This window comes from Periplaneta americana, chromosome 6 (genome assembly GCF_040183065.1).
Source record: "Periplaneta americana isolate PAMFEO1 chromosome 6, P.americana_PAMFEO1_priV1, whole genome shotgun sequence".
In the NCBI taxonomy this organism is placed as follows: Eukaryota; Metazoa; Arthropoda; class Insecta; order Blattodea; family Blattidae; genus Periplaneta; species Periplaneta americana.
In genome coordinates, this window is record NC_091122.1 from 4,827,283 (window position 1) to 4,849,278 (window position 21,996).

At 34.2% G+C, this 21,996-nt stretch overlaps 1 protein-coding gene and 1 non-coding gene across 4 annotated transcripts in view; one reads left to right on the top strand and one right to left on the bottom strand.

The window, feature by feature from the left end:
- Nucleotides 1–585: 585 nt before the first annotated feature.
- The window catches only part of LOC138700912 (polyamine-transporting ATPase 13A3-like), a 200,110-nt gene continuing 178,699 nt past the window's right edge, over nt 586–21,996 (bottom strand). For all 3 annotated transcript variants that reach the window (XM_069827333.1, XM_069827332.1, XM_069827331.1), the window contains 6 exons: nt 21,686–21,781; nt 17,882–18,038; nt 14,896–15,138; nt 12,896–13,032; nt 10,602–10,818; nt 586–2,276 (listed from right to left, as the gene is read on the bottom strand). In XM_069827333.1, the coding sequence (XP_069683434.1) occupies nt 1,219–2,276; nt 10,602–10,818; nt 12,896–13,032; nt 14,896–15,138; nt 17,882–18,038; nt 21,686–21,781 (1,908 nt within the window). In that variant the 3' untranslated portion in view covers nt 586–1,218. The remainder of the gene's footprint in view (nt 2,277–10,601; nt 10,819–12,895; nt 13,033–14,895; nt 15,139–17,881; nt 18,039–21,685; nt 21,782–21,996) is intronic.
- Nucleotides 9,681–9,757, top strand: TRNAC-GCA (transfer RNA cysteine (anticodon GCA)). The gene has a single exon. It is a non-coding gene; the product is annotated as a tRNA-Cys (tRNA).

Consider the following 21,996-nt stretch of genomic DNA (forward strand, 5'->3'; position numbering starts at 1 on the left):
AAAACTGTTTGAATCTATGTTTAAAAACGGTTTAGATATATCGGTTTTAGTACAATCTTGCATTGGGTATATTTTTTTTCCAATTTGGGCCCCCAAATAATTTTTTTTTCAAAATATTTTTATTTGGTTGAGTTGCCACAGCTATGAGCTCTCTACATACAAAAAATTAATAATTTTCACCAAATAGGAAAAAAGTTTTAAAAAATACCATCCTCTCCCCTTAAAGAAAAAAGCTCAGAGCTAGGCCTACTAAAAGTTTGTCAGTACCGGTACGTTTGCCTCTTTCTATGTCTGAATTGAATATACGTTTCACTTTTCAGTGTATGTGAAACCTAAAGTTTCTAATACATTAAAGTGCTACTGTTAGATTTTATACGAGTACTTCAACATTATTGCATTCAATATCCTTCTATTATAGCCATGCATTCATATCATATTCTGTGAGTAACTTCTTGTAATATGTAGTTTTAAGAAAAACATAGGGACTTTGCACTATACTTTGGTTCTGACGAATTTGGCAGAAGTGTAAAATGAAATGAGAGCAGCAGATGTGCTGTTTCTGCTAGAGTCATTGTTGGTCTATGCTTTTTTCAAGATGAAAGTGATTTATTACAGTGAATGGTGAAAGATATGGGAAAATGTCTACAGACAACAATCAGAAACGTAATAAACAGGGATGGCATTTGGTTTCAAGAAGAAGAGGCTACGGCCCATACTGCCAAAGAAACACTGCGATTGTTGACAAATCTTTTCCCATGACACTTAATTTTTCGGTTTGGCGATATCAACTGACCTTCTCGATCCCCAGACCTTATAGCTGCTATTTTTGTCTGTGGGGATACCTCAAAGAAAGCATGTTTCAAATCAGACCACACAGTATCCAGGGTCTGAAGAAGAGAATTCAAGTAGAGGTTCCAGGTTTATTGTAAAGTGTAATGAAGATCGTAACAAGCCATAAAATACTGAGGGGTTCACTAGAAATGTGTAATTTTCTAAAAAATAATAACATGTCAATAAATTGCATTTTTCATGCCATATCTTACGTTATTTTGATATGTATAAACCTTATAATCACTTCAAAACAGCATGCTGAAATTGTTCAGAACAAACTGCCACACCCTGTATAACAGGGAAGTTCAACAGATGTGTCTCTAAAATAAAAAAATATATATATTTATCGATATTTATCGTAATTGTATTAATTTATCTATATAATTGTTAGAGCGGCTCGTCTGAAAACCCCAGATTTGTTCTGGAAGCATTAGATGTTCCACAAAATTTCATCTGTATGTCCAAGGTCTTCACAGGAGTCCTGAGTTCAGGGAAAGAGGCATTGAGTTTTATGGGCAAGTCTCTGCATACTGGGGGCCATCTTTCAGACACTGCCTCACGATCCACGATCACGAACCTCCTCTCCTTGCCCCCCAGTCCTGTAAGCTTCGTCCACAGAGGCCTTGCAACCTTCGCCAGCACGAAGTTGACAAACACTGACTCCACGAAGAGCGTCATCACCAGGTTGATGACCGCTAGGCACAGCACTATAATCTTGAAGTCAAATCCGGGAGTTTCTTTGTAGTTCATGAAAGTAAGAAGCCATTTCGCTGGGTACACGGTCTTGTAGGCGCAGATAATCGTCATGACGACCAAAGACACCATGAGGAATATGTTTGTGTGTATGCCCTTCCTGTAGGGCTTTCCCTGCGAGAAAACAATGGCCGATGCGATGTACTGGAACAGGGAAACTGAGTACACAGCGAAGTTTTCGTCGCACGCGTAATCATCGTCGTTCTTCTTGTTGTACGAGGGGTACCAACTGAACTGGCGAACAGTGAAGAAGGCAGCTGTCTGTATAATAGTGATCATTACCATGTGGAGCGTGATTGACATGACAGGGATGAAGGAAAGTAGGCTAGTGAGCGGGGGATCTGTCACTAGAGGTCCTGTGTACGCCTTGGTCTTGCCGAAGAAGAAGGCGAAGTTGACGATGAGGCAAATGTCGATGAAAAGGAACTGCAAGTCCGTGAGGTTGCTGTTGACGGCGTACAGGATGATGCAAGACAGGAACTCGGTGAGCGAGTAGGCCACCATGAACCTGAAGATCCCTGAAGACGTGGAGAGGGCGGCACGACCCTCCCGGATGACTGTGGGCACGCAGGAGATGTTCGCTTCTTTGGAGGTGAACGGGGAGGCCACGGATGACTCCGCTTCCGACAGGGAGATTCCAACGTGCGCCGCCTTCAGAGCGCCACAGTCGTTGGCGCCATCTCCACACATGGCTGAAACAAAAGACGGTTCAGTTCAATTCAATTCAATTCAGTAGCTCATTAAACATACAAGTAATTGGTTTCGTCACATAAGATAAATTTCAAAAACACAAGATATAAATAAAATTAATTACTAAAATTCACACACTACATATTAACACTAACAAAATGTAACTAAATTTATTTATTACAAACAATGTAGTTCGTCATTTGAAAACAAAAATATATTAAAATTATTTTATTTTATTTAACTAGCTACTTAGCTAGCGAGTACAAATTAAAATTATAAAACAAAAATGTTTCTAGCCACTACCGTAAGAGCCAGGCTCGTGTACGGTGTGGTCTTAGTCAATAATATGACATAAAATTTACAAGGACAATTTACTAAATACAGTAAGTAACTTAATTCAAACCAATAAATACAACACAAAAGCAATAAATAAATAAATAAATAAATAAATAAATAGATGAATGAATGAATGAATAAATAAATAGTAAGTAAGTAAGTAAGCAAATGAATAAATAAATAAATAAATCAATAAGTAAATAATAAATAAGTATATAAATAAATAAGTACATAAATAAATAAGTACATAAATAAATAAATAAATAAATAAATAAATAAGTAAATAAATAAGTATATTAATAACTAAATAAATAAATAAATAAATAAATAAATAAATAAATAAATAAATAAGTAAATAAATAAATAAATAAGTAAATAAATAAATAAGCAAATAAATAAATAAATAAATAAATAAGTAAATAAGCAAATAAGTGAATAAATAAATAAATAAATAAGTAAATAAATAAATAAATAAGTAACTAAGTAAATAAATAAGTAATAAGTAAGTAAGTAAATAAGTAAATAAATAAATAAATGAATAAAAAGAGAGAAAATAACATTTAATATAAATTGACAATCAGACAGAAGCCAGTGATATTCAATAAAAACATTAATATAGTCGACAGAAATAAAAAGTAAAAAAATACATTTGTTAATATTATATATCATGAATAATTTTATAAATTTCTTTTTTAAAAGTTTCAATTTTAAAATATTTCAAATTTGGGAAATGGTTTGTAATTTTGTTATAAAGTCTTGGGCCGAAACTAGCGCCATGTGTAAGTGCTGCACTTGTATGACATTTAGGCTCAATTAATGGGAAAGTAGACTTTTGTCTTCGAGTACGATATTCATGTCGATTAGATTTATGTTTTATTTCATTTCTGTGGTAGTTAAGTTAGTAAACCATATTTATAAATTTCTTCAATAGTTAATACTTTAAAATCTGTATAAATTAAATTTATTGGGTATAAAAATTAATTAATTAAAAATTAATTTAAAAATTCACACTTAGTGTAACAATGTAAATTTATTTATTAAAAACAATTTCCTGCGAATTTATGTTAAGAATCTCACCAACAAAGTAAAAAGAACTTTTTGATAAACAATTTTAAAATGTAGTTTTAAATATTTTGATTGGTAACTTATATTATTGACTAGGAAGCTTATTATATAATTTCACCCCCATAACGGAAAAGTTTGTGAATTGTTGGATGTGATGGTGGCACCTCTTCTAATCTGCTGTGAATAAAAAGTACATGAACAAGACAGTATTATTTTCAGTGGAACATGTGTTATTGCATTGCTTGAAATATGGCCTTCCCTTCTCGACATGCATAGGTTCGATCCTTTTGCAAATAATTTTAATTTTGTGAACCCAGTTTTTAAAGTTTTTTTTTATCAAATATAGGTTTTGACAATGTGATTGAAGTTCTAGATTATTGTAGGCCTGTGTTACTTATGCTCCATTCTCTACATTGGAGGTACAGTATATTTTAGTTACTTTTCTTTATTTAATGTTACTGTTGGACCATTTTTATAAGAATAATTTTATTTATTCTTAATATGTGAGGTCTCCAGACTCTCTACATCTGGCGGTCGTTGAGGTAATTTCTTTGTATAACTCTTACAGTAATTCTTAATTTGGGAACTGTATTTCCATAAAAAAATATTATTTTTCACGTTTTGAATCTATATTCAGAGATTCATTGAAACAAAGATTTTAACCTGTGCTGGTATTTTACGTTTATCATTTTAAAAATCTGTCCACGCCTGTGGAGTAACGGTCAGCGCGTCTGGCCGCGAAACCAGGTGGCCGGGGTTCGAATCCCGGTCGGGGAAGTTGAGGTTTTTTCCGGGGTTTTCCCTCAACCCAATATGAGCAAATGGGTAACTTTCAGTGCTGGACCCCGGACTCATTTCACCGGCATTATCACCTTCATCTCATTCAGACGCTAAATAACCTAGATGTTGATACAGCGTCGCAAAATAACCCAATAAAATAAATAAAAATTTTTTAAATCTAGTTAGTTATTTATCGATTTTCGTTCAAGGGCACAAATAATCATAGTTCCTGACACTCCCTTCTAAACAATACTGTTACTGCTGCTAGTATTACTAACTTAGTACTTCTACTAAAATGGAGGCAAAAGCAATTTTATTAATTACGAGGTAGAAAGAAACAAATGAAACAATTTAACACGAACATAATCGTTTCCTCATTCCAGGAGGCCTAGTCTGCAGACAACAATGCAATTGAGAGTTAAAACAATTCACATATATAAATATGACTTCAATGAGTTGTTTTAAACTGTAATGAATAATAATAATAATAATAATAATAATAATAATAATAATATTTAATTATAGGGAATTGGATTCATTTGCAAATTTAATACTGCAGTTAAGTACTTCAGAATTTGACTAGGCTATGTTAAATTAACTATTTCTGTCTTTATACTCCCAGCATTTATTAAACTTTTACACGTTAAAAACGTTTCATATGAATCTTTTCCAAGTCCATCTGATACCGAAATCACAGACATATAACAACTGTTTGTAACACGGCCCCCTGGTGTCTCTATCTCTTCAGACTGACCTAAATCTTCTTCAGGCTAACCTAAATAGAATAAACGATTGGGCAATAGCCAACAAAATGAAAATAAATTCTCTAAAGAGCAAAGCCATCAGCTTTACAAGGAAAAGAAATAAAATAGTCGCATCGCATACGTTAGGGGGTGAAACCATTCCGGAAGTTAACAAATGTAAATACCTCGGAATAACATTTAGCAGCGATCTCGGCTGGGGGGAACACGTTACGGACACAGCGGGAAAAGCATGGAGAGCGTTACACTTTGTGATGAGGGTACTAAGAAAAGGTTCTGATAAATCTAAAGAGATTGCATATAAATCACTAGTACGTCCAGTAATGGAATATGGTGCTGCATGTCGGAAAACTTACAGATTAGAACAAATTAAGACACTGGAAAAGATTCAAAAACGGGCTCTCAAGTGTTGTCGTAATAATTTACCATTAAAATGGGACACACTCAAGGACAGGAGAACGCGAATTCGATTATGCGCACTGTTCAAAACATACAGAGGTGAGCCTGCCTGGAGAGAAATAAAAAATAGGTTGCAGCTGCCAAATTACTCTTCAAGGAACGACCACTCATATAAATTGAGGGAAAGAAGACGGAGGACGGGCACTGGAAAGTTTTCTTTTCTTAATCGTACTATCAGGGACTGGAATGCTTTACCTGCAGACTTACTAAAGGCTTTACCAACAACCAAAAACGTATTTAAAAATAGGCTTAAGGACTTTACTAATAGATGGTAATTATACACAGTATGTAAAGAATGTAAATGATATTTTGTTATTGAAGTGTTGTATCAGTGAAGAATTATGTTGTGTCAGTGAAGTGTGTTGTGTCAGTGAAACGTGTTCCTGTCAGGGAAGCTTTATAGTTCATAGTGGCAGTGCAAAGTATTTGAACAGTGAAATGTTTTTGAAGTGTTGGTGAAATCAGGATAGGCTCAGTGAAATGTGTCGTAGTTCCAGTGCAGTGAGTGAGTTGACAGCGAAATGAGTGTAATGTGGAAAGGTACTTGTGCAGATATGAACATATCATACTCGTGGGTTTTAGTTCGAACTTAGAATTAAGATATAAATTAGATTTATTTTAAATGTTGTTTTAAGTGATCGTGCTTCATTTAATTTAGGATATTCCCTATTATTAAATTTTATTATTATTATTATTATTATTATTATTATTATTATTATTATTATTATTATTATTATTCTTAGTATTAATTATTTGTATTAATTATTGGTATTATTATTAACTGTATTTTTAATTAATAAGTTTATTATTGTCATTATTGAGTGTAATTAGTTATCTCTGCCACCGGGTAATATACCCATTGCAGTGTGAATAAATACATACATACATAATTTGAACTGGTAATGAAAATTACGGAAAAACGGCTGAACGGATTTTAATAAATGACCCCTCATATTGAAGCTTGGAACCCAAAGTTTTTCAGAAAAATAGTAGTTTTCAGTGATATGTCAATTTTCCCACATCATTTTCCCATTTTACAAAATTCATCTTTCGTCAGTTTTGAGAACTAATTAATTACATTTCAGAATAAAACAAAACACACACTACAATAAACAATTGACTATTACACGAAGGCCATGATCTAGAGGATAGCTGACATACTTAGAGTTCAGATGGGTCAGATTCTTTCACATCATAATGCCAATATGTCGATCTTTATTTGTGTAATTTTTTTGATAACGTAACTTATGCAAATCTGATTCTCTGGTCTGTAGTTTCCCGAGTACAGCTGTGTATTCGATATTAAGAACTACAAAACTTAAGAATATTTGGTGACATTATTACCATTAAAATTAAATATTATTATAGTTAATGCAACACATAATGGTATACTGATGATATGAAAGTGAAATCTTTTGGGACCTTAAGTAAGTAGACGCATAGAAAGAAGATTTTATATTAGATCTTCATTTCTATAATATACTGAGTAACGGCTATATATATATATATATATATATATATATATATATTACTGAAAACTATAAAACTTACGTAACAGCGTGGTCGATCGACGGATGTTGCGTCAACATTTGTTGAGACTATAAATTAGGAATGCCTATAACATCGACATCAACGTGAAGTTTCGATTTTACGCACGAGAACGTATAATCTCATAAACTTCTTTCCATCTGACTGCAGATAATTATTTGAAGAGAAGTAATATAATGATAACGAGATACTAAGGTTATTGTTATGAACTTAACACTACTTGTATTATACTTGTAGGATATGTGGAAATCAAACCACAGTATAGAGAACATATCTCTATACTGTGATCAAACAGTGGTTTTCTTCCTGCTCACAAGGAAGTAATGCCACTGTTTAAAACTTCTGTCGTACGTAATTTTGACGTATAATGGATAAACAATTGATCCTCGCTACTTTTCCCGCCAAGAGAGCGCCTCCTTCTTCTAGCTATGCCTCCGTCTTTCAGTTGCTGACTATAAGTTAGTAGTCGTGACAGCAGGTTGCAACTTACACGCTTGGCCAACTTATTATGAGATATAATTACTTGGAAGTGTACGTCAGATTTACGTATCAATAGTGTTAATAGAAAATTTTCTGTTAGTGCAGTTTATTTATTCCCTTAAGTGTGTTTATTTAACAAAGTAACACTGGATGAAAACTTACGCCGTGATCGACACTACTCTGCAGATCATAGATGAAAGTTCAGATGATGATGCTGATGATGACGCTGAAGGCAATGTAGAGATTGAATATGAAACTTGTGACAATGGCAAGGATCTGAGATACAGTAGGAGAGATTGAGAACCACGTAGAAAGCAAGCGAATGGAGAAAGAAGGCAAAAAACAAGAAAACAGAAAGAAAAGGAAAGGAAAGGAGAAGAGAAGAGAAGAGAAGAGAAGAGAAGAGAAGAGAAGAGAAGAGAAGAGAAGAGAAGAGAAGAGAAGAGAAGAGAAGAGAAGACAAGAGAAGAGAAGAGGGCATGAGGGCCAGAGGGCACGAGGGCACGAGGGCAGGGGGGCACGGGGGCACGGGGGCATTTTCATAACTCTAACCTACAATCCACAATAACCCGAAATAGCTATTGCTTCACTTCCACATGTAAAACCGACTGATCGTTCTGACATTGTTACTTGCGTTTTCGAATTGCAGCTCAAGAACTGAAGACGTATAGGTTAAATAAAAAGTATTTAGCATGAAGAAAACCATTCAGAGGAGTAGGCCTATGTTTCATTATTATGGAAGCAAATAACTTCCAAAATGTCTGGTATTCTTCATTGGAAATAAATTTGAAAAAAAATAATTTGAACTTCTAATGAACTTAGTTAGCAGCATTTGCTGCACCAGCCACTAGTTATTATTGATATCTATAAAATTTATGTAGACTCTACTGGACTGTACCCGAGCACGAGCATATGCTCATTTCGGGTAGGCCCTATCTATTATATATAGCCTACCATTTCAATTGTAAATTTATTTTTTTAGTAGGTTATTTTACGACGCTTTATCAACAGCTTTGGTTATTTAGCGTCTGAATGAGATGAAGGTGATAATGCCGGTGAAATGAGTCCGGGGTCCAACACCGAAAGTTACCCAGCATTTGCTCATATTGGGTTGAGGGAAAACCCCGGAAAAAACCTCAACCAGGTAACTTGTCCCGACTGGGAATCGAACCCGGGCCACCTGGTTTCGCGGCTAGACGTGCTAACCGTTACTCCACAGGCGTGGACTTCAATTGTAAATTGTGAATAAATTTGAATTTGAAAAAAAAAAATATAAATAAAAAAAATAAAAATAAAAAATAAATAAATAAATAAATAAATTTCATTACTATCGAGGAACTGTAGCCTTCAAGGACAGTTTTCCATTAGTATTTAATGCAAGTTTACAGAATTTATTAATTTTTACCATGACTATTGTACTTTTACTACGTCATACTGTTTTTGACCAATAAAACGGTACGAAAGAACATCTTTCAACCAATCGTGGCTGCTTATCGCACAATTTTATCGCTTCCCTAGCATTTGTTTAATTTTATTTATTCCCTAGCATTTGTTTCTTTGTTTGCCAACATTTTAAACTGAAAATTAGTAAAAATATAATTCACTGAAATAAAGAAGCATCAAAATACGTTATTCATTTATTAACACGTCAACATTGTTGGAATTGCCTACATAAAGACATGACATCCCGGGTGGCTGCTTTCAGGAAATGGCGTAATGCACATAACCTCTAAAATATAAAAACTAATTAGAGTAAATTCACTAACATAATAAGCCTATATATCAAATATTCATATGAAGAGGTCTCGCCCACCTCATTGAATATTACACGACTAGTCTTAACTAGTCAGTTTTATTATTACTGATAAAAACGAGAAAAATTCGTACCGGCACCGAGAATCGAACCCAGGACCTCTCAGCTCTGCGCACCGTAAAACAGTACTACGAGAGGGGTTCGGCCGGCGCCGTGGATCGTGTCCCGGCATGGCTCAGTTGGTAAAGAGCGCTCAGCGCGCAGAGCTGAGAGGTCCTGGGTTCGATTCCCGGTGCCGGTACGAATTTTTCTCGTTTTTATCAGTAATAATAATGAGCCTACTTTGCGCATTCCAGTTGATTAATGTTGAAGTAGAAGCACAGTCTACAATATACAGTCACGAAGCTTGAGTTTTGAAGGTGCTAGAAACAGTAGACTGTAACGGTACTATTTTGCATTTCCTGTAATGAGGCGATATTAGCGTTCCTAGTGGTGAGCAACTATCTAATGTTTGCATATTTACTACCTATTGAGCTTCGCGACTGTATATACTAGACTATGGTAGAAGCATTACCCGTGCCATAAGTGAACAAATGAAGTCCTATGATCAACGAGTGCATTGCGGGTGGCATCGAGACAACACCCACAAGGGGCAATGTTGTAATTTTTGTTACAATTCTTCTAGAATGGCTGTCAGAAAAGCGTTACATTAAAAAAAAAAAATATTAAGCTCATGTGCAGTGAGTGAGTTGACAGCAAAATGAGTGTAGTGTTGAAAGGTACTTGTGCAGGTATGAACATATCATACTCGTGGGTTTTAGTTCGAACTTACTTTTAAGATACAAATTAGATTTATTTCAAATGTTATTTTAAGTGATCGTGCTTCATTTAATTTAATATATTCCCTGTTGTTGTTGTTGTTGTTGTTATTATTATTCATTATTGTTAGTATTAATTATTAGTATTATTATTAATTGTATTTTTAATTAATAAGTTTATTATTGTCATTATTGAGTGTAATTAGTTACCACTGCCACCGGGTATATACCCACTGCAGTGTGAATAAATACATACATACATACATTGTTGCTGAGGCCTCGATTTTAACCTATGAACACAGCGTGAAGCACATAAGAGGAACTCACCGACGTAGTATCCAAGTCCTTGAAGTTCCTGCACCAGCTGCTGCTTCTGGTCAGAACTCATGCGCGCGAATATAGCGCCTCTGGTGCAGATGCGAGGAACCAGCTCGGGGAAGTTCTCTCTTATAACTTCCCACGACTTCCCCGTCAGCGCCAGTTTGTACCGATCGTGACCGATTCCTGCCTCCACGTCGCCTCCGCCGTTAAGTGTTGCAATTTGCTGGAAAAAAATACATTGGGTAAATGTCAGTTTGTGAAGATAGAAATGCAGGAGGAAATGAATGGGAAATGAGAGATTTTATGAAACTTGATTTATAAAGTTTGCTTATTATTATTATTATTATTATTATTATTATTATTATTATTATTATTATTATTATTATTATTCTCATTTTTCATCTTACTAAGAACAGATTCTTCACTGCAAAAACAGCATTCTTCAATCTTTCCTATTTTCTGCCTTCCTCTTTGTCATCTTTTATGATCCATATATCTTAATGTCGTCTATCATCTGATACCTTCTTCTGCCCCGAACTCTTCTGCCGTTCACCATTCCTTCCACTGCATCCTTCAGTAGGCAGTTTCTTCTCAGCCAGTGACCCAACCAATTCCTTTTCCTCTTCCTGATCAGTTTCAGCATCATTCTTTCTTCACCCACTCTTTCCAACACAGCTTCATTTCTTATTCTGTCTGTCCATTTCACACGTTCCATTCTTCTCCATATCCACATTTCAAATGCTTCTAGTCGTTTCTCTTCACTTCGTTGTAATGTTCATGTTTCTACTCCATATAACGCTACACTCCACACAAAGCGCTTCACTAGTCTCTTCCTTAGTTCTTTTTTCCAGAGATGCTGCTTTTTCTATTAAAAGCTTCCTTGGCCATTGCTATCCTCCTTTTGACTTCCTGGCAGCAGCTCATGTTACTGCTTACAGTACACCCCAAGTATTTGAAGCTGTCCACTTGCTCTACTGCCTCATTTAGAATTCGCACGTTTACCTTCTTTACTTTTCTTCCTATGACCATGGTCTTCGTCTTGTTTGCATTTATCTTCATCCCATACTGCTCACAGCTGTCATTTAGCTCCAGTAGCATATCCCTTAGTATCATCTCCTCTTCTGCTAACAACGCCATATCATCAGCAAATCTGACGCACTTTATTTTTCTTCCTCCCACTATCACTCCTCCCATGTTCTGAAAACAGTTCTTCACTAAATCCTCCAAGTAGATGTTGAACAGAGTAGGTGATAAAGGCAACGTATTTCAATTCCTTCAGGCTTTTCTTCTCCTTCTGACTTAGAATTTTAAGTGTAAATTGGACTCTTTTATTTACTATCAATAGCAGTGCAAAATATCCAATCTATACCTATCCTAAACAATTTATGTGTAGACTATAATTTCCTGTAAGTGTTGAATATCAGTGACTGATTATGAATTTACCTTAATAACTTTGATTTGTTCTTCATGGTTGTGAAACTCGGACTCTCACTTTGAGAGAGGAACATAGGTTAAGGGTGTTTGAGAATAAGGTGCTTAGGAAAATATTTGGGGCTAAGAGGGATGAAGTTACAGGAGAATGGAGAAAGTTACACAACGCAGAACTGCACGCATTGTATTCTTCACCTGACATAATTAGGAACATTAAATCCAGACGTTTTGAGATGGGCAGGACATGTAGCACGTATGGGCGAATCCAGAAATGCATATAGAGTGTTAGTTGGGAGGCCGGAGGGAAAAAGACCTTTAGGGAGGCCAAGACGTAGATGGGAAGATAATATTAAAATGGATTTGAGGGAGGTGGGATATGATAGAGACTGGATTAATCTTACTCAGGATAGGGACCAGTAGCGGGCTTATGTGAGGGTGGCAATGAACCTCTGGGTTCCTTAAAAGTAAGTAAGTAAGTAAGTAAAGTAAGTAAGACCATAACATCCTGTAAGTATTGAATATCAGTGATTGATTATGAATTACCTTCATAACTTTGATTTCACATTCATTTCTCTATTTATATTAGACATATTTTCAATTAAAATCTTTTTGAAGATTGTCTTGACCTCGAGACATATGTAGTAATGTCTCTAACCTGACTTAACAATATCGGTATTTCTTGGAGTTTGGCGATGGTCCCTTATACATCCGCTTATCAACGACTGTGCATTTCGTGCTGGTACTATCTCGTGCTAGAAGATACGAATCGCTTGCTTCATCCCCCCATCACAGTCTTGTTCGCAATTTCTCCTACTCTAAAGAGTCAGCCAGAACTTGACGCGATGTGAAGTTCACGTGTGACAACTCACCCCGTGTGCTGAGGTATAGAAAACCCTGGGGGGCGCATCCTTTACCGAGGGGACCGCTGTGACGTCCACCACGATCTCCCCCGGCTCTATGATGTCACACTCCTTGGCCACACTGATGGCTGTCAGCACGTTGTCTCCTACAACACACAGACTGAGGTCTGAGGTTCATGCCACTGTTTTATCTGTTGTCAACGACAAGAAACTAGAATAAAGGAAGAACAGAGGCAAAGAAGGGACATCTATTTTCAAAGACCTATAGCCTACAGGGTGAACCGTAAATAATGTCATTGATTTCAAGGGGTTATTCTTTGAGATATTTCAAACAAAAAATTTTAATGCAAATTTTCTCGTTTTTGTTCCTTTTCGAGATAAAAATTATTTTATATGAAACATTTCATAGCTTGTTTTCGAAAAGCAATTGATTGCATTCCCAATATTCTCAGTCAATTTAAGAGAGCAGTGTATTATGATAATAAATGATTGAAAGAATTTCAGTTTTGTCCTTTAAGTGTGCAGAAATTTGATACGAACTAATGACGGTCAGCGCATCTGGCCGCGAAACCAGGTGGCCCGAGTTCGAATCCCGGTCGGGGCAAGTTACCTGGTTGAGGTTTTTCCGGGGTTTTCCCTCAACCCAATACGAGCAAATGCTGGGTAACTTTCGGTGTTGGACCCCGGACTCATTTCACCGGCATTATCACCTTCATATCATTCAGACGCTAAATAACCTAGATGTTGATACAGCGTCGTAAAATAACCCAATAAAATAAAAGATACGAACTAATGTAACTTTACGTTCTGCAAAGAAATTTTTCAATGTTACATTTGTTCAGATCAAATTTCTGCACATTCAAAGAACAAAACTAAAATTATTATCACAATACACTTACTTACGGCTTTTAAGAAACCCGCAGGTTCATTGCCGTCCTCACATAAGCCCGCCATTGGCCCCTATCCTGAGGAAGATTAATCCAGTCTCTATCATCATATCCCACCTCCCTCAAATCTATTTTGACATTATCCTATGCCTCTGCATAGGTTTTTTCCCCTCCGGCCTTCCAACTAACACTCTATACGCATTTATAGATTTGCCCATACCTGCTACATGCCCTGCCCATCTCAAACGTCTGGATTTAATGTTCCTAATTATGTCAGGTGAAGAATACAATGCGTGCAGTTCTGCGTTGTGTAACTTTCTCCATTCTCCTGTAACTTCATCCCTCTTAGCCCCAAATATTTTCCTAAGCACCTTATTCTCAAACACCCTTAACCTATGTTCCTCTCTCAAAGTGAGAGTCCAAGTTTCACAACCATACAGAACAACCGGTAATATAACTGTTTTATAAATTCTAACTTTCAGATTTTTTGACAGCAGACTGGATGATAAAAGCTTCTCAACCGAATAATAACAGGCATTTCTCATATTTATTCTGCGTTTAATTTCCTCCCGAGTATCATTTATTATTTGTTACTGTTGCTCCAAGGTATTTAAATTTTTCCACCTCTTCAAAGGATAATTAAATTTGCAATTTTTGTATTTCCATTTCGTACAATATTCTGGTCACGAGACATAATCATATACTGTGTCTTTTCGGGATTTACTTCCAAACCTATCTCTTTACTTGCTTCAAGTAAAATTCCCGTGTTTTTCCTATTTAAAACATTTTTATCTCGAAAAGGAAGTAAAAATGAGCAAATTTGTATTAAACTTTTTTGTTTAAAATATCTCAAAGAATAACCCCCTGAAATTATAACATTACTTAAGGTTCACCCTTAATGTATAAAACCATTTTCTTATCTATAACGTAACATTTCGCGCAGGCTTACTATGACAGATCCTACTTATTTATTTTGTACTTGTTTCAATGAAATTATGAAAAAATAATGACATAGGTACTCAGTTCTCGATTTCTAACACTGTTTGACAACAGAAGACATAAGTTGTATCTTGACTTAATATGCGTAATCTAAGGAATTGTAACTCAAAAGGCAAGCTCTACCTGTGATCATGACAACCTTGATGCGGGCCGCCTTCAGCACGTTGATCACGGGTTGCGACTCCATCTTGAGGCGATTCTCGAGCACAAACATGCCCAGGAACTCGAGGTCCTGCTCGGCGTCCTCACGACGCATGCGCTGGATCTTGGTGTAGCTGGACTCCTCCAGAACCCGACGTCCGATGGCGATGACCCGGTGGCCCTTCTCCGTGTATTGCTGCAGAGTGCTTGGCAGGTCCTCCGGCACTGCGACCACAGAGCGAGCATCATTGCAATAATTGTGTGATGTCTTTGTTATTTTGTAGAGAACGCGAATGACTAGAGGTTTGGATAGGAAAAATGATGATGATGATGATGATGATGATGATGATGATGATGATGATAGAGAAGAAGAAACAACGATGACGTAGAAGGAAATGTAATAAGTAGGGACCGGATTTTTATGTAATATCAAGGCATGAAATATGTACATATTTATGTAAGAAAAATAAGCTGAATATGTACCAAAATATGTAAAATCATGAAAATATTTAATATCAATATCTGGCAGGTATAGGATAAGTAAGACTCTCCAGTTGTGATTTCATAGAGCACCCGACTTTTTTACCGCACACTTGACACATTACTATTTTTCCATCTGTAGTGAAAGCTTCGTCCATCGCAATCCATGATTTTATTTTTGTCGTTAGGGTTGAAGATACAGGGGCCATTTTAGTTAGTTAAAAGCAGTAGATAAACTCACTTGCACTTTATACTGTAAGTACTAAAACTAGAGAACTGAGTGAAATGAATGACACAACAGTACTGCAAGCACTGTTTCGCTTTACTGGATTAGGACAAAATCAGAGGAGATGTGGGACACATGCATTTTAGCTGATCCCTGTAAGAAACAAAGTACCTACTAAAACCTCAAACTATAGGCATTTACAAACTGTTGTTTGAACAGTGACATTCCTGTCTCATTCAGAAGAGTAGGATTATTCCAGCCGAGAACATACTTTCTAATTGCTCGAAAAATCCCATTTCCTATAGGTCTACTAAATTTAAAATAAAGAGATCAAGCAATAACCTGAAAAGCTATTTATTTTAATCTTTCAACATCTTTACAGTTTGTTCCTTTACTCCAGCTCCTTTTCAAAAGCCGGCTACTTTATTGCGGCTCATGCCAGACTTGACACGGGTTTTCCCTGGAAGGATTAGGAAGAGGGTGGGTAAGGTTGCAAATTGCATGGGAACGGCTTGTTAAGACGTGTGCAGAACAATTATAGTTCGAGACAAATCATGTAGTTCTCGTCCCACTCCACCGCATGAAGGCAACGCTACTTTCTGAGGGATTTTTACAATACAAGGTAGTTGTATGAGAAAGGTTGCCTTTTGTTCACTCATATTTATAGTGGGCGGTATGGGGTGAGTGCTTCTATTACTTCCTGGAACTAAGAATGTTATGTTTCGTCCCGAAATATATCCTTTCTTGAGTAGGTAAAAAGGCTTTTTAAATCTGTGTATTTCAAATTGTAAACTTCTACAGCATATATATATATTTTTTTTTTTTTCCTTATAATATGTAATTACATAAAAATCCGGTCCCTAGTGAAGATGATGATGATGATGATGATGGTGATGATGATGATGATGATGATGATGAGAAGAAGAAACAACGATGAAGTAGAAGGAAATGTAATAAGAAACGAACATGTAAGACAGGAAGGAACAACTAAAGAAAATACAATGGTCAGGTACGTAATGGAAACAGGAAGTATAAAGTATTGATTTATTTAACCTGCTAGACATAAAACCATTAGGCCCTCTCTTCACCTCTGCCAGGGGATTAAAACTACATACAATATCATGAATACAATTAAAATTACGATTAAGTTAATATTAAATCTACAATTGCAATAGAAACTACATGGCGTTCCGTTTTGGTATGGACAAAATAAAAACACCGTAATGCATTTACTACTGAACTTTATTTGTTGAAAATTTGTGCATACAACCTCGAAAGATGGGAGATTCCCCAGAGCTCAATATGACCCCCATTGCAAACCCTGCACAAGTCATAACGGTGATGCAATTCAGCCCATGTCCATTGTAACATAAGAGGGATGATTTGTTGAAAAGCTTGAGTAATTTTTACTCTCAGATCATCAATGTTCCTGGGTTTTTGTGAATAGACAATGTCTTTAACAAAACCCCACACGAAGAAGTCAGGAGGGTTAGATCTGGGGAGTTTGGGGACCAAGCCAAGAGATAGCTGTTCCTCGTACTGGGTTTGGCCTGCGACCTCCTGCATTTTTTTTTAACACAGAACCTGTTTCTACAAATGTTCGATACCACAACATTATGGAATCGTATTTAGGTACATTACGCACACCATACTCACGTCGAAATTCCCTTTGAACTCTTTTAACACTCTCAAATTTAGCATACCAAAGAACACATTGTGCCCGCTGTTGATTTGTAGTAGCCATTTTAATCATCTACGATTTTCATTTGTCCTTTCAGATTATGCATTGTTGATTGTCATACATGGAAACTCCCATCTTTTAATCATAATATAACCAGTAAGAAATTTTTCCTACTATCATAATAACTTTATAATAATAAATTAATATTATCCATATCCAAAATACTAAAATATTATCTGATTAACAAGAACAAGTGTAAGAAAAAGACAGGAACAACTGTAAGAAAAAGATAGGAACAAGTGTAAGAAAAAGACAAGAACAAGTGTAAGAAAAAGACAGGAACAAGTGTAAGAAAAAGACAAGAACAAGTGTAAGAAAAAGACAGGAACAAGTGTAAGAAAAAGACAAGAACAAGTGTAAGAAAAAGACAAGAACAAGTGTAAGAAAAAGACAGGAACAAGTGTAAGAAAAAGACAGGAACAAGTGTAGGAAAAAGACAAGAACAAGTGTAAGAAAAAGACAGGAACAAGTGTAAGAAAAAGACAAGAACAAGTGTAGGAAAGGAAGAGTATCAGCTGTACCTGTGTCAGGTCTGGACAGGGACACGATCATCTCCGGCGAGCCCTTGCAGTACAGCATGAAGTCCGTCGAACCCAGAGTCCTCGTGACGACACTCATGCGCTGCAGGGTGGACGAGAACTGGAACTGGTGCACCAGGCCGATCTCTGTGGGGGCCTCCTGCAATGGGGCAGAGTAGGATTTAGTGTGCTTGCTGTTGCCTCCTTATTTTTTGGACTTTGTAGGCCTACCTCCTGAATCCTGAGTGTATACTATACTGTACCATACTTCATATATTGTTATGATATAAGAGCTATGTACAGAGACCCGAAGTATAGTATAATGTACCTGCATTTGTTCCCTAACTGTAACCTGCAGACTTTTTCAAGCATTGAACTTTAAACATAGAGCAAGAAATGTCTCAGAACTGAGGAGGATACACTGCAGGCTATTCACTTATTATGCTGTTCCTCATGTTTATTTATTTATCTACTTATTTAATTAATTATTTATTTATTTATTTGTTCGTTCGTTTATTTATTTGTTCGTTCATTTATTTATTTATTTATTTGTTCGTTCATTTATTTATTTGTTCGTTCATTTATTTGTTCATTTATTTATTTGTTCGTTCATTTATTTATTTGTTCGTTCATTTATTTATTTATTTATTTGTTCGTTCATTTATTTATTTATTTGTTCGTTCATTTATTTGCTCATTTATTTATTTGTTCGTTCATTTATTTATTTATTTGTTCGTTTATTTATTTATTTATTTGTTCCTTTATTTATTTATTTGTTCGTTCATTTATTTATTTACTTATTTATTTGTTCGTTCATTTATTTGCTCATTTATTTATTTGTTCGTTCATTTATTTATTTATTTGTTCGTTCATTTATTTATTTATTTGTTCGTTCATTTGTTCGTTCATTTATTTATTTGTTCGTTCATTTATTTATTTATTTATTTGTTCGTTCATTTATTTGCTCATTTATTTATTTGTTCGTTCATTTATTTATTTGTTCGTTCATTTATTTATTTGTTCGTTCATTTATTTGCTCATTTATTTATTTGTTCGTTCATTTATTTATTTGTTCGTTCATTTATTTGCTCATTTATTTATTTGTTCGTTCATTTATTTGCTCATTTATTTATTTGTTCGTTCATTTATTTGCTCATTTATTTATTTGTTCGTTCATTTATTTATTTGTTCGTTCATTTATTTATTTATTTGTTCCTTCATTTATTTGCTCATTTATTTATTTGCTCATTTATTTATTTGTTCGTTCATTTATTTATTTATTTGTTCGTTTATTTATTTATTTATTTATTTGTTCGTTCATTTATTTATTTGTTCGTTCATTTATTTATTTATTTATTTATTTGTTCGTTCATTTATTTGCTCATTTATTTATTTGTTCGTTCATTTATTTGCTCATTTATTTATTTGTTCGTTCATTTATTTGCTCATTTATTTATTTGTTCGTTCATTTATTTGCTCATTTATTTATTTGTTCGTTCATTTATTTGCTCATTTATTTATTTGTTCGTTCATTTATTTATTTATTTGTTCGTTCATTTATTTGCTCATTTATTTATTTGTTCGTTCATTTATTTATTTGTTCGTTCATTTATTTATTTATTTGTTCGTTTATTTATTTATTTATTGTTCGTTCATTTATTTGCTCATTTATTTATTTGTTCGTTCATTTATTTATTTATTTGTTCGTTCATTTATTTATTTATTTGTTCGTTCATTTATTTATTTGTTCGTTCATTTATTTATTTATTTGTTCGTTCATTTATTTGCTTATTTATTTATTTATTCGTTCATTTATTTATTTATTTGTTCGTTCATTTATTTATTTATTTGTTCGTTCATTTATTTATTTGTTCGTTCATTTATTTATTTATTTGTTCGTTCATTTATTTGCTCATTTATTTATTTGTTCGTTCATTTATTTATTTGTTCGTTCATTTATTTATTTATTTATTTGTTCGTTCATTTATTTGCTCATTTATTTATTTGTTCGTTCATTTATTTATTTGTTCGTTCATTTATTTATTTATTTGTTCGTTCATTTATTTGCTCATTTATTTATTTGTTCGTTCATTTATTTATTTGTTCGTTCATTTATTTATTTATTTGTTCGTTCATTTATTTGCTCATTTATTTATTTGTTCATTCATTTATTTATTTGTTCGTTTATTTATTTATTTGTTCGTTCATTTATTTGCTCATTTATTTATTTGTTCGTTCATTTATTTATTTCTTCGTTCATTCATTTATTTATTTATTTGTTCGTTCATTTATTTATTTATTTGTTCGTTCATTTATTTGCTCATTTATTTATTTGTTCGTTCATTTATTTATTTATTTGTTCGTTCATTTATTTATTTATTTGTTCGTTCATTTATTTATTTATTTATTTATTTGTTCGTTCATTTATTTATTTATTTATTTGTTCGTTCATTTATTTGCTCATTTATTTATTTGTTCGTTCATTTATTTGCTCATTTATTTATTTGTTCGTTCATTTATTTATTTATTTGTTCGTTCATTTAGTTGCTAATTTATTTATTTGTTCGTTCATTTATTTGCTCATTTATTTACTTGTTCGTTCATTTATTTATTTGTTCGTTTATTTATTTATTTATTTATTTAATTATTTATTCGTTTATTTATTTATTTGTTCGTTCATTTATTTATTTGTTCGTTTATTTATTGATTTATTTGTTCCTTCATTTATTTTTTTAATCGTTCATTTATTTCTTTAGTTATTCGTTTATTTATTTATTTATTTATTCGTTCATTTATTCATTTACTCATTTATTCATTCTGCCGGCGCTTCTCTTACATTCCACCAGTTCTCATATACGATATAAGATATTCAAGCAGTGAAATGAAACGAAAAGTGGAAATAACAAAAATACTAACAAATTGTACAAGAATAACAAGCATCCGTACGATGCATTAAAACTGAATATTATGCTACAAAGCGTGTCCCTAGTATTTTATTTAATTTCATATTTTAATTATCTTTCTGTAAAATAGGAATTATTTCCATTTGTATTATTTTCCTTCATGGCTTTGTAAAAAACTGTCTATTCATTTCCTGTCATTTCATGGCTTGTTAGTTACAATGATGAGCACAATAAACATGACATTAGTATTAGACTATTAATCTACATTAAGCACTATTGCCGAATTATGCAATTAAAAATTCTTCGTGCGAAATTTTGTCACAGACATTTTCTTTCCTCATGTTCATCCAAGATTCACAAATTAGGGGTTTGGAAGAAGAACCAGCATAAGTCCAGAAAAGCACTTTAGGTGTAAATGCCAAAACAAAATTGAACTTACCTGGTTTTTGCACCAAACATTTAAAACCTGATATATTACTAACAAAAGCTCACAAGTCCAGGACTAGTCTGATTCTTGCTCCAAATACAATCAAGGTCTCTGTTGGTAACTAAGCGTATTTCATTTAGGTGAGTCCACACAACTCGGGTTCTTGCACCAAAAGATGCGCACTGTAGTATTGTAAGTTATGCATACTTTGACTCATTTTTTACCAAAAGTGGACTTACTTGGTTTTTTCATCAAACCCCTTATATTCAGCAGAGGTGCAGTTAAGCTACTGTAAGAACAAAATAGTGTATTTCCTCTCGTGATTCAGGGACAGGTTTTTTCGTCTCCAAAAAGTTCATTCTTCTTCATTTATGCATTTAACTTCAAAGACTTTCCTAATGATGTGTGCAGGACTCACGTAGTTAATAATATCGTGGTCTATCTCAGAGTTAATGCAGATGATCATGTCATACTCACGCCTGGAGACTTGACTATTGTTGGGATGATGAGGTCGTATTTATCGTGGTCCGCTACGTCTGGTTCCTCTAGTTGCCACCCCGTCGACTCGAACATCTGGAATATACATGTAATGCAGTCATTAGGAACTGAATTTCACAAAGTATTGTCTCTCAGAGTGCAATCTTAGGATCACCAGTCATGCTGGAGATATAACGTTTTGAGATCAAAAAATGGAAAAATATAATTCCAGGAAAAGTAGTGATAAATGCTCTGGAATTACAGAATAATTGAGTGCTTCATCCCTTCAGTATTAGAGGATACTGATGAAA